The following is a 13769-nucleotide window of genomic DNA, read 5'->3' on the forward strand; positions in this document are numbered from 1 at the left end:
TAATATGCTCTACCACTGAGCTATTTGCCTCCAGATTTCAGAATTGCCCCTGAATTCACACAGTCCTTTCGCTCCCCACTTGCCAGGAATAGCCAAACTGTACTTCTCAGTTTCTCAGCCTGTGAAATGGGGGAAGAGGGCGTTGCGATTCAGCCCTACAAAAATGCCATGCAAACTAACACGACCGCTAGTCTGGTATGCTACAGAAGAGGCAGAGTTTCAAATTGGGAAGTCTCCAGTGCAACTTTCTCCCTCCTTTGGCCTGAATTCAGAGGACCTGAGATCACATGCTTGAGAAGGCAGGTGTTCCTCTTCTGGGAGTTTGGCGTCAGAAGCAAAGGCGAAAGAAAATTATCTTGAGCCTCTACAATCTCCAGAGCCGAAAAGCCACTAAGCCCTGCTCTGACGTGGCTGGAGGCTCCTCAAAAGACCTCTGCCACAAACGCTCTCTTGTTCCAAAAGTGGTACGGGGGGGGGGGGGGAGAACTGGCTCAAAGTTTCAAACATCAAGTCCGAGAAGCAATAATGGACTTTTAAACTAGTATTATTTAGGAGGTAATAAGTGATGCTTTTGAATTATGGTGCTGGAGGAGACTCTTGAGAGTCCCATGGACTGCAAGAAGATCCAACCGATCCATTCTTAAAGAAATCAGCCCTGAGTACTCACTGGAAGGACAGATCCTGAAGCTGAGGCTCCAAGACTTTGGCCACCTCATGAGAAGAGAAGACTCCCTGGAAGAGACCCTGATGTTGGGAAAGATGGAGGGCACAAGGAGAAGGGGACGACAGAGGACGAGATGGTTGGACAGTGTTCTCGAAGCTACGAACATGAGTTTAACCCAACTGCGGGAGGCAGTGGACGACAGGAGTGCCTGGCATGCTCTGGTCCAGGGGGTCACAAAGAGGCGGACACGACTAAACAACATCAAACTAATATTATTTAGAAGATAACAAGTGATGGTGAGTTAGGGTAGGGAGAGAGAGAGAGATAAACGAGGCATCAGTCTTAAAGCACATCCCATTCAGATTTATAGGGAAAGGAACAGGTTTTTAGACCATTTTCACACACACATCACAAGAGAAAAAAATGCAGGATGCACTTTTCGCAAATGCCGTGGCCATGAACTGTTAGGGCTCTGCCTGCGGTTGAATGACATGAGAGCTTCTATCTCCAAATAAATATATAAATAAGCAAAACCTCAATGTGTCATTTTTGGGCAAATTCTTGCAAGAAGGGAGTCGTCGTCGTTTTTACAAATCTGAGATACTTTGCAAGAATATGTTTAAACGGAATTGTGTTGAAATCATCGATTTCCTAATCATTCAAGGTCGTAATTCTAATCTCAAGTGTGATTGCTGTTCCAGTTATGCACCATCCGTAACATTTTATTTTGTTTATTGGTTTGTTTGCATACTCCTGTGTCACAGTAAGTATATCAAAGTGGTTTTTAGCAATAAAAAACATAAAAGCATAAAGAAAGAAAAACGGGCATCCATTAACCAATGTGGGAGGATGTATCCTTCATTAGCTGCATAGGCCTGGGGGAAAAGAAAAGTTTTCAGCAGGTTCTTAAAGCGTCCGCTGAATCTCTAGTGGCGGAGAGTTCCAGAGGACCAGACCGATTTCCTACTGGTCTCAGAATCACCGAGGAAGGACAAGGCAAAGCCCAAGGCAAACCTCTTCTTCCACTTACCTGTGCAGTTGTGCCCATTGCCCGTGTAACCAGTGAGGCACACACAGCTGAACGAACCCCCTCCGTGGTAGACACATCGCGCCTGGTCGGACGGGGCGCAGGTGTGAGTGCCGTCTGTGCAGGGATCGGATGGCGGAGCCACAGCTGGAAAGGAATGAAAGTCAGCTGTATCATCACATCCTCCCTCGAGGAAAGACGATGGAAAACCTACTGGGAATGTGCTCAGACCTACAGCCATGCATTAAGCAGGCACACTTCAGCAAGAGATAGGCTCTGACCACATTTTACGTGGGGGATTAAGGACGCGGGTGGTGCTGCGGTCTAAACCACTCAGCCTCTTGGGCTGGCTGATCAGAAGGTTGGCAGTTCAAATCCCCATGATGGGCTGAGCTCCCATTGCTCTGTCCCAGCTCCTGCCAACCTAGCAATTTGAAAGCGCACCAGTGCAAGTAGATAAATAGGTACCACTGTGGCAGGAAGGTAAATGGCATTTCTGTGCACTCTGGTTTCCGTCATGGTGTCCCGTTGCGCCAGAAACAGTTTAGTCCTGCTGGCCACATAACCCGTCTGTGGACAAACGCCAGCTCCCTCGGCCTGAAAGCTAGATGAGAGCTGCAACCCCATAGTTGCCTTTGACTGGACTTAACCATCCAGGGGTCCTTTGCCTTTGCCTTTACGTGGGGGGGGGGGGTTGATAAACCCAGCGCAAAAAGAGCTTTTGAGCTCTCTGCCCATACCCTGCAACATTCCTCAGATAAAGTAGAGACATTCCTCACTCACCCAACTGACCCTTCTCAGCCCCCCATTTTTGTCGTCCGTCCCCCCCAGCAGAAGAGGGTGTGCCTCCCTCACGACACCATCGGGATATAGCACAAACGCCCTCCACTGTCCTAAGAAAACACCTTAATCCCAATATTATTTGATGTTACTCTTTGGTAGATTTACAAAAACACACACCGATAAATAATTTTTTAGAAAGGGGCACAATCATTTGGGCCTACTAAAGTTATTCAGACCTAACTGCTAACTGTTGAGTCACTCTGACATGTGATTTAGTAGCCAGTTTTCTCTTTTGTGTTCTCTGTAAGATGTGAGAGTCTGCTTCAGTTGTGGTCAGTATGCAGTCTCAGTCAAACTGTTTGGAACCATGTTGTTTATGAAGAAATTTATTTTAATTCAGTAAAGCTTTTATTCTTTTAAACTCAGCATTTTTAATTTATGCTTCGTGTCAGGTTATGGGCCCAGGGTTTTATGGATGGCAAATTGCTAAAGCTGGAAAATCAGGGTGTTGTTGGTGAGGACCTCAAAGGGACTGAAGGTCCAGTGGTGAGGCCGCGTACCAAAGAAGCAGACCCGGTGCAGCAAGGAGCAGAAACCATGTCAGCTCAGCAACCTGCGCAGTTTATTAATCTTGGCAACACCGCCCAGATGGAACGTCTGAATGGTAAGAACTACTTGACTTGGGCTCTCAAGCTTGAACTGGTTCTAAAATGTGATAGACTTTGGCACTGCATTGAAACTGGTTTGAATCCACAACCCTCTGAGCAGGAACGTGCCGCCACAGCTCAGAACAAGTGCCGGCTAGGCACATACCTCCACACGTGGTGGGAGTGTCCCAAAACCCAACTATTCTGGACAACAGCCATACGAGAAATATGTACAATAACCAAGCACAATAACCAAGCAAGTATTAGAAATCACCCCAGAATTGGCCCTACTAAACATCTTCCAAGACAACAACGCCCACTTACACCACAAAGAACTCATAACCCACCTACTTTCAGCAGCCAGAAACACCATAACCAGACACTGGAGAGACCTGTCAGGAATAAGCATGGACCAATGGTACCAAATAGTATGGGAAACAGCCTTGCTAGAAAAATTAACCAATAAACTGAAACTGACACGGGGACAAATAGAAGAAGACGCCTTCACCCCGGTATGGCTCCCCTTTATCACATACACAGCCCAACAAGATGACAAAAATCCACCAACAGCATACAAATCAATATGGCTAACCTGATCCAAAACACCCACCCACCCCACTCACACACGAAAACAAAGACCACCACAGCCAACCACAAATGAACAACCACACCCATGGCCAACCCCAACCAGCACAATTTCACTGGCAGAATTTCAAATGCGTGTGGTTGAAACAACGCAAGCTAAATGCGTGTACAATGCGATTGGACCACACAAGAGGAATCTGGCTCCGGTTTGCTCTGCAACAGAGTGAAAGGATGGGGAACCTTGTGTGTGTGTCCCCAGGTTGCTGTGCTAACTTTTTGCAGGATTTCAGGACATCCCACAGGGCTGCACTCTGCAGTTGCAAAAGCATAGAAATCTGGTGCTGAGTTCAGCATTTACCGTATTTTTCGCTCTATAAGACGCACCAGACCACAAGACGCACCTAGTTTTTGGAGGAGGAAAACAAGAAAAAAAATATTCTGAATCTCAGAAGCCAGAACAGCAAGAGGGATCGCTGCGCAGTGAAAGCAGCGATCCCTCTTTCTGTTCTGGTTTCTGGGATAGCTGCGCAGCCTGCATTCGCTCCATAAGATGCACACACATTTCCCCTTACTTTTTAGGAGGGGGAAAGTGCATCTTATAGAGCGAAAAATACGGTATTTTTGCTTTTAAAAAGTTACGTTTCTAGTCCTTATGGCCAAATTCAGGAGTGCCGTATCCAATAAAATCTCAGAAGCTGAGAAGTCAACAAAGACCCTCCAAGCTTCCTTCTTTTCCAGATTAACACCATTGCACTGCATGCTTTCCTTCACAGCTAGCTGTAGCTGCAAATGGAGAGTTAATTGATACCATGCCGGAAAAACCCCCAAAGTCAAATTTTCCATCTGATGTCAGCAGAAGCCTGGGAAAAAAGAGATTGTGGTATTTGTTCCGCCTGCAAAGGCTGACATTCCCAAGACTTCCCCCTCAAGAAACAAGTTAGGCAATGATGAGGACGGTGCACAGACCATAATTAACAAGAGCACAGAGGTCTCACAGAATATGGTTATTGTCTGTGGATTTCAGCTTCCTGAGAAATTCTGCTCTCCTTAGGGGAAAAAGCAACCAAGGTGCTAGTTCTCATCGTTATCTCTGAAAGTGCATGCACAAAACCTGCTCAACAATAGGCCCAGTGTCTCATTGCACCAAACAGCTCCCTCAGCCTTTCCTCATAATTAACCAAAACTGCAAAAAAAGATAAAAATAGCAAAATATTACAACTTAAGGTAAACGGCGCAAAGATGATCAATTTGCATAATATATGCAGGTTACAGAATCCAGCCCCAGAATTATTATTTTTTTTAAGTATTTATAAGTGGCTTGAGAGCAGTACATGTGAAAAGGATCTAGAAGTCTTGGTTGACCGCAAACTTGACATGAGCCAACAGTGTGACGCGGCAGCTAAAAAAGCCAATGCAATTCTGGGCTGCATCAATAGGAGTATAGCATCTAGATTAAGGGAAGTCATAGTGCCACTGTATTCTGCTCTGGTCAGACCTCACCTGGAGTACTGTGTCCAGTTCTGGGCACCACAGTTCAAGAAGGACACTGACAAACTGGAACGTGTCCAGAGGAGGGCAACCAAAATGGTCAAAGGCCTGGAAACAATGCCTTATGAGGAACGGCTAAGGGAGCTGGGCATGTTTAGCCTGGAGAAGAGGAGGTTAAGGGGTGATATGATAGCCATGTTCAAATATATAAAAGGATGTCACATAGAGGAGGGAGAAAGGTTGTTTTCTGCTGCTCCAGAGAAGCGGAAACGGAGCAATGGATCCAAACGACAAGAAAGAAGATTCCACCTAAACATGAGGAAGAACTTCCTGACAGTAAGAGCTGTTTGACAGTGGAATTTGCTGCCAAGGAGTGTGGTGGAGTCTCCTTCTTTGGAGGTCTTTAAGCAGAGGCTTGACAACCATATGTCAGGAGTGCTCTGATGGTGTTTCCTGCTTGGCAGGGGGTTGGACTCGATGGCCCTTGTGGTCTCTTCCAACTCTATGATTCTATGATTCTAAGTGGCTCTGAGATTCTCTTGTGGGCGGAAGAAGCACCTGCATCAGAGAAGAGGACAGTGACAGAGGTGCGTCACAATGCCCCGTACCATTTCAGATGGCAGGCATTGCGGGGAGGAGGTGCTTTTGACCATTCCCTGCATGCAGAAAAACAGCTCACGTGTTGCGGTGGGGGCTGCCAGGACACTCCAAAGTTGGGGGCGGGCTAATTGATCGTTGGCCACTGATGCGATTGGGGCTTCCCTTGTTGTTGGGAAGAAGTTAATGTTGCCATTTATTGATTGACAGCCAGAAATGCTAAAACTCCTTGCACGAGGCTAGGGCTTCCTCTTTTCACCGGTGCATCGGATTGCCCGCCCCCCCCCTCCCTAGAATTAGGGTTGTTTGCTTTGACCTTGCTATGCCTGTCATGGGGTCGTCTGCTCTTAGGGCAGGGGCCCGGTAGGAATTTTGTCCTTCTGACTGATTGGCTGGGGCCATTTGGTTTTTGCCTACTGCGTAGCAAATCGTCACAACTTGTAAGGTTGCGGTTAGGCATTGGTTTATGGTTTGGTTGGTTGAGGGGCATGGATTGGCTGTGCCTGCCCCTCTAATGCTGCTGCTGCTGCTGCTGCTGCAAGGGATTCCGTTAAAGGAATCGGGGGCTAACTATTGCTTGTCCACCCTGTCAAGGGCTTGGGCCACTGCAAGAGCTCCTGGCTGCATTTGAGGTGGGCTGAGGGCAGGTTCCCTGCTCCGTCGCTAGCCCCAAGTGTATTCCCCTTTTCTGACTTACGTAGGCGTGTGGAAAGTCAGACTGTCCCCCACGGTGGGGGCAGATAGTCGCAACCAATGCCTAAGCAACCACTCACAAATTTGTATTTCAATAAAGTTGTGGCCAAAATTATGCCAAAAATCTTAAACAAAAAAATCTGTCTGATGTGTGAGTTATTGGGGAGGCCCTGGGGACCTCGACACGCAAATAACGTATTTTTCGCTCTATAAGACGCACCCGACCATAGGACGCACCTAATTTTAGAGGAGGAGAACAAGAAAAAAAATACTCTCTCCCTCTCTGTGCAGCGCCTCTTCAGCGAAGCGAAGTCAGAACAGCAAGCGGGATCGCTGCGCAGCGAAAGCAGCGATCCCTCTTGCTGTTCTGGCTTCTGGGATAGCTGCGCCAAGCCTCTTCAGAGCAGGGGGAGTGTTCCCTTGAAGCCGCAGTAAGACGCACACACATTTCCCCTTACTTTTTAGGAGGGCGAAAGTGCGTCTTATAGAGCGAAAAATACTGTAATCGTCACAATAAAGTGAATTTGCACTTTAGGGATGCAGGTGGTACTGTGGGTTAAACCACAGAGCCTAGGACTTGCCGATCAGAAGGTCGGCGGTTCAAATCCCCGCGACGGGGTGAGCTCCCGTTGTTCAGTCCCTGCTCCTGCCAACCTAGTGGTTCAAAAGCATGCCAGTGCAAGTAGATAAATAGGTACCGCTCCAGCGGGAAGGTAAACGGCGTTTCCGTGCACTGCTCTGGTTCGCCAGAAGCGGCTTAGTCATGCTGGCCACATGTCCCGGAAACTGTACGCCGGCTCCCTTGGCCAATAAAGCGAGATGAGCGCCGCAACCCCAGAGTCGGTCACGACTGGACCTAATGGTCAGGGGTCCCTTTACCTTTAAAGTGAATTTGCAGGTGCATTCAACAGAGGTGCCAAAAGAGAAAATCCCTTTGCAAAAAAACGGAAAGGGGGGTGGTGGCTAAACAGCAGGAGAAATGCAGGCAACTATTCCTTTTCCGAGACAGAACAGAGCCCGGACGTGCACCGATATACTGAGGCCCACCCAGAGCAACGCAAACCAGCTTCTCCCCAGACTGAAGCTAAGAGAAGACTTGCGCAGAAGACACACGAGTGAACATGAAATAAGGGGTCAAAGGAGGACTCCAGCTGGGCAGGCTGGCTTGGGACACTGCAGGAACCTGCGACGCAAATCCAAAACGACAGCCCCCCTCACACTAATCCGCATGGGGCAGGATCCGTCAGGAGGCTCTCTTGAGCAAGCCTAAGCAAAACGATTTCTTGGCAGCTCAGCAATAGAAACCAAGTTTGCAAGAACCCAGAGAGCAAGCAATGGGGACAGAGGCCTTGTCTCCTAGAGTTCCCAGAGAACTGCTGCCAGTCCGAGCAGCCAATACTGAACTGGATTGTTTTCTTATTCATTCCATAAAAAAATTATATGCCGCTTGTTTGTTAAAAAAAAAACCCTCAATGCAGTTTGTAAAAAGGTAAAACCAGAAAATCAAAACAATTACAGTGGTACCTCTGGTTAAGTACTTAATTCATTCCAGAGGTCCGTTCTTAATCTGAAACTGTTCTTAACCTGAAGCACCACTTTAGCTAATGGGGCCTCCCGCAGCCACCACCATGCGATTTCTGTTCTCATCCTGAAGCAAAGTTCTTAACCCGAGGTAATATTTCTGGGTTAGCGGAGTCTGTAACCTGAAGCTTATGTAACCTGAAGCATATGTAACCCGAGGTACTACTGTACAGCCATACATACAAAATGAAAAGACTAAAATCCACATTAACTTTCCAAGCTTCTGGGGGAGGGGAGTTTGTCTCAGCAGGAATGTTTTTAGCAGGCGCCGAAAAGAGTAAAATTAGGACGCCTGCATGGTCTTAACAGGCAGGAACAAAGTACAGTGATACCTCTAGTTGTGGACACGATCCGTTTCGGGGTGCCATTCGCACCCCAAAAGTCTGCCTCTTCTGCGCATGTGCTCAGCGCGATCAGGTGCTTCTGCGCATGCGCGAAGCACGCCGATTGCTTTTGCGCATATGCGCAGTGCGCAGAACGCTTCTGCGCATGCGTCAAAACCCAGAAGTATGCACTACCGGGTTTGCATCGTTCGCAAGCTGAAAAGATGCAAGGTGAACCTAATGCAACACGCAGTATGACTGTATAAAGCACCTTCCAAATTCTCTTTTTCCCCCTTAATGGCAGAAGGAGCATCTTAGGTGGCGCAGAATGCCAAGCGCGGCTAAGTTGAGGGATGCCACCATCCACAGTCGCCCAATTCCTTCTTCTCCCCATCGCTTCCTGCCCAGATTTCGGAGTTTGCGCGTCCCTCATTGAGGACACGCCTCCCTCACCAGGGACTAGCCCCTTACCTACACAAGTGGCCCGGTCCCCTGCGATCTGGTATCCACTCGGGCACTCACACCGGTAGCTGCCGGGCGTGTTGACGCAGACGGACTCTGGGCTGCACCTACTGCGGCCCTCTTGGCATTCGTTGACATCTGAGGAGGAGGAGAGGAGGGCAAAATGAATGGGGAGAAAAACGCTCGGGTCAATTCTTCCAGGCGGTTCCGGCGTCATTTCACATTATCAGCTGCATAGCCGCCAACTCTCCCCCCCCCGGCCTCCCCCTCCCCATGGCTCGTTCCGGCCGGGACGTTCATTCCCCCATCCAGCTACAAAAACACCACCAGAGCCAAACAGATCCAGATGTTTTCCAGAGTAAACAAAGTTCCAAGGCTTAACCTCTTAAGCGTGCTAAACACGCACAGATCGGCTTCAAATCACTCTAACTGCGGGGGCAGAAGTTCCCATCCTTCGACTCCCCCCCCCCCCCAGCTCCTTGGCATAATGGTAAGACGCATCGATTGATATATTTTTATATAGGGAGAACATTCACAAATTAACTACAGTACTTCTAGCTTGGTGGTCATGCCTGCCTCCAGTGCATAGCTGTCAACGTTTCCCTTTTCTTGCAAGGAATCCTATTCAGAATAAGGGAATTTCCCTTTAAAAAGGGAAAACGTTGACAGCTATGCTCCAGTGGCCAGGAGTTCCACAGTTTAACTCCGCACTACATAAATCCTTATTCATTATCTGTCCTGACTCTTGGAATCCCCACTTGGCCTTTTAGGCTCACTGGGTGCCCTTGTGGCAGTCACTATCCCTCAGCCCAGTCTCCCTCACAGAGTCGTCGTGAAGGTAAGGCGCAGAGGGGAGAGTGACGGGCATGGCCTTTAGCTCCTTGATGGGAAAGTGGGAGGTCAAGGTTGGAGTAACAGTAACAGCAGCAATGCTTACCTGCACATTCCTTGCCATCACCCCAATATCCGGCAGAGCACTCGCAGCTGTAATCCAGACCAGACCCTGGCTGGCAGCGGGCTGTTGTGTCGCATGAGTGCGTGCCATCGTAGCAGGGGTTCAAGGTGACTGTCCCAGAATCCTCTGCAGGTGACAAGAAAAGGAGAGTGTGTATGTTTTAATAATAATAATAATAATAATAATAATAATAATAATAATAATAATTTATTATTTCTACCCCGCCCATCTGGCCGGGTTTCCCCAGCCACTCTGGGCAACTTCCAACAAAAGACTACAAATACATTAAAACATCAGTCATTAACAACTTCCCTTAAGAGAGTTGCCTTCAGATGTCTTCTTAAAGTCAGATAGTTGTTTATGCCCTTGACATCTAATGGGAGGGCGTTCCACAGGGCAGGTGCCACCACCAAGAAGGCCCTCTGCTTGGTTCCTTGTAACCTCACATCTCGCAGGGAGGAAACCGCCAGAAGGCCCTCGGAGCTGGACCTCAGTGTCCAGGCTGAACGATTGGGATGGAGACGCTCCTGGTATACTGGGCCGAGGCCGTTTAGGGCTTGAAAGGTCAGCACCAACACTTTGATTCTGCTCGGAAACGTACTGGGAGCCAACGTACGTCTTTCAAGACCGGTGTTATGTGGTCTCGGCAGTAGTACAGCTTACATTAATTTTTATTAATTTTGTTCAACATCACATAATGAGATATCCAAACCAAGAAGCTGGTGTTCAGGCAATGCATGCAAAACAACAAACAAATAACCTAATTTCTTATCCCGGTGGACTGTTTGTATAAAGGTAAAGGTAAAGGGACCCCTGACCATTAGGTCCAGTCGTGACCGACTCTGGGGTTGCAGCGCTCATCTCGCTTTATTGGCCAAGGGAGCCGGCGTACAGTTTCCAGGTCATGTGGCCAGCATGACTAAGCCGCTTCTGGCGAACCAGAGCAGCGCACGGAAACACTGTTTACCTTCCCGCCGGAGTGGTACCTATTTATCTACTTGCACTTTGACATGCTTTCGAACTGCTAGGTTGGCAGGAGCAGGGACTGAGCAACGGGAGCGCACCCCACCGCGGGGATTTGAACCGCCGACCTGACGATTGGCAAGTCCTAGGCGCTGAGGTTTTACCCACAGCGCCACCCGCATCCCTTGACTATTTGTATAGAAGGCGGTAAACTGTTTAAGTTAACACAATAAGTGTGCAGAGAGTCTCCTATTTTCGTTTTTACCTGGGGAAGTAATATAAAGCTGTGCCATTCGGTGACAAAGGAGTCTTTGTGCTTCAGGCGCTTCACCAACGTTATTTTGTTATTTTATTTTTCCACGGGCGCTATTGGCCAGACTTCACATGGACAGGTTTTAAAGAGAAGATGCCGAAGGAAGTAAGGAAGACTCAGAGTTTGAGACCCCTCCCTCTGCCATCCCCTGTATTTCTTTTTTTGGGGGGGAGCAGGGGGAATGGCTGCTTGGTTTCCGTGCCACATTTATATCATATCCTTCCTCCAATGTTCTCAAGAGAGTATACCTGCCGTGGCCTCACTTTATTCTGACAGCAACCTTGCAAGGTAGGCTTGCATTATCTAGCCATCACAGGGTCTGCCTTTAAATATTGTTGTTGTTCTTTAGTCAGTTAGTCGTGTCCAGCTCTTCGTGACCCCATGAACCAGAGCACGCCAGGCACTCCTGTCTTCCACTGCCTCCCGCAGTTTGGTCAAACTCATGCTGGTAGCTTCGAGAACACTGTCCCACCATCTCGTCCTCTGTCGTCCCCTTCTCCTTGTGCCCTCCATCTTTCCCAGCATCAGGGTCTTTTCCAGGGAGTCTTCTCTTCTCATGAGGTGGCCAAAGTATTGGAGCCTCAGCTTCACAATCTGTCCTTCCAGTGAGCACTCCATATATATGTATATCTATATATTGATATTGAAATACTTGAAAGACTTTGTTGTCACTTGTACAACTTGTATACAGTGAGATTACACGAGCACCCCCCACTCAGCTCTCTTAGTCTTAATTCCCCTCGTTTACTGACAGTTGCCCTGTTGTTATCTTTTCATTCAGCAGCCTAACAGCCCATGGATAGAAGCTGTTCTTTACCCTGTTGGATGCTTCTAGATCTCCTCCCCGAGGGCAGGAGATCAAGAAAGTGCCGGCCAGGGTGTGAATCATCCCTAGAATTTTCCTCACACTCCTAAGGCAACGTTCTTCTGCTATTTCATCCAGCGGATTCATGGGACAGCCCATAATATCTTGTGCTGTATTCACCACCCTCTGTAAAAGGTAAAGGGACCCCTGACCATTAGGTCCAGTTGTGGCCGACTCTGGGGTTGCGGCGCTCATCTCGCTTTATTGGCTCAGGGAGCCGACATACAGCTTCCGGGTCATGTGGCCAGCAGGACTAAACCACTTCTGGTGAACCAGAGCAGCGCACGGAAACGCCGTTTACCTTCCCACCGGAGTGGTCCCTATTTATCTACTTGCACTTTGACGTGCTTTTGAACTTCTAGGTGGCCAGGAGCAGGGACCGAGCAACGGGAGCTCACTCTGCCGCGGGGATTCGGCGCGGCCACAGAATGTTCGGAGATGTGTTAACTCCCGAGAGCGAAAGGGGCCTCTCTCTGAAAACCACGCAGGCAGGATCTCAGCCAGCCTGCAACACGAACCCCACATCTGATGTTACGAAAGCAAAACAGGACTGTTGCATCTCCTTCCAGAATCTTTGCAAGTTGCTCGTATGTCCCTCTCGCCGTGGCCCAGATGACCAGTTGTCCTCCCAACCATCTCCCCAGGTCCTGCAGTTGTGCAAACAGCTTCATCCTCCTTTGGCTATTTTTACAACCAGGTTATAAAGCGCTTGGATTACAAACTCAAGATCTGGAACTCATTTGTGCGCTTAAGGAAAGAGGGAGGGAGAGGAGGAGGGAAAACAACAAACTGCATCTTTTGTTTCTGGAGATGAAGCTGTGAGCAGTAGGCCACCCCAACTCTCTCTCTCTCTCTCCCTTGAGCCAGTGCCACTAACTGGACTCATCCACTTCAGCCCCGACTGGGCTAGGCGAGCTGGGTAGCACTTCCAGAGACCACCTTCTGCACAGGAACAGGTCAAAGTGCTGTGGACTCACAACTCAGAGTTGTGAGCACCGGATTCACTTCCACAAGTAGACAGTCGTCCGCACAGCAGAGTACAGCAGAGTCTAGCAGAGTATATAAACAACTCGGAGAGCAGCTCTGTAGAATATCTTCTTTATTCTATCTACAACTATTATACAACTATATACAGAGCTAAATAAGCTTAAGCATAAAGAATGCTGAACCGCACTGAGTGTCTGCAGCTGCTCTTAGCAGCAACCTTATCTAAACACACAATCTCTAACACTCAGTCTCTCTCTCTCCGACACACTGACTGACTGACTGACTGACTGACCCACACACTGACCGACTCACTCACTGACCGACTCTTTGATGTGGTGCTGGAGCAGAATATGTAGAGAGCAGAACACGCCTCCTCCTCTCTGCAGAATCAGCAGACTCCTCAGGAGATTCTTGGATATGGGAGGGGTGAAATCTCTCTCTCTCTCTCTCTCTCCCCCCCCCATGGGAATTCATACCTCTTGCCCCACAAATATTGAAATCACTTCATCGCTACCAGGAAGAAGCCTCATCCATTCTCCAGGATTGCTCCATTTTCACAGGTTGCGTTTTGCAAAACCCGGGAGACGAAGGCGAGGGCAAGCAAAAGCCCACAAAAGCACCAGCTTTATCATTCCCGCCCTGTGGAACACCCTCCCATCAGATGTCAAGGAAACGAACAACTATACGACTTTTAAACGACATCTGAAGGCAGCCCTGTATCAATCAGTTTGATGTTTTATCGTGTTTTTAATATTCTGTTGGGAGCCACCCAGGGTGGCTGGGGAAACCCAGCCAGATGGGTGGGGTATAAATATATTATTATTGCAGTGGTACCT

General features: G+C 48.5%; 1 protein-coding gene and 1 long non-coding RNA gene across 2 annotated transcripts in view; one reads left to right on the plus strand and one right to left on the minus strand.

Moving 5' to 3' along the window:
- The window catches only part of LOC310677739, a 304619-nt gene that overhangs the window by 86506 nt on the left and 204344 nt on the right, over window positions 1-13769 (plus strand). The window lies entirely within an intron of this gene.
- NID2 (nidogen 2) overlaps window positions 1-13769 on the minus strand; it is an 88123-nt gene that overhangs the window by 25678 nt on the left and 48676 nt on the right. The window contains exons 9-11 of the mRNA XM_083433698.1: window positions 9788-9931; window positions 8860-8988; window positions 1695-1838 (exon numbers count right to left, since the gene is read on the minus strand). Coding sequence (XP_083289824.1) covers window positions 1695-1838; window positions 8860-8988; window positions 9788-9931 — 417 coding nt within the window. The remainder of the gene's footprint in view (window positions 1-1694; window positions 1839-8859; window positions 8989-9787; window positions 9932-13769) is intronic.

The sequence above is a fragment of the Podarcis tiliguerta genome (assembly GCF_965153285.1).
Source record: "Podarcis tiliguerta genome assembly, chromosome: 1".
Taxonomy (NCBI): domain Eukaryota; kingdom Metazoa; phylum Chordata; class Lepidosauria; order Squamata; family Lacertidae; genus Podarcis; species Podarcis tiliguerta.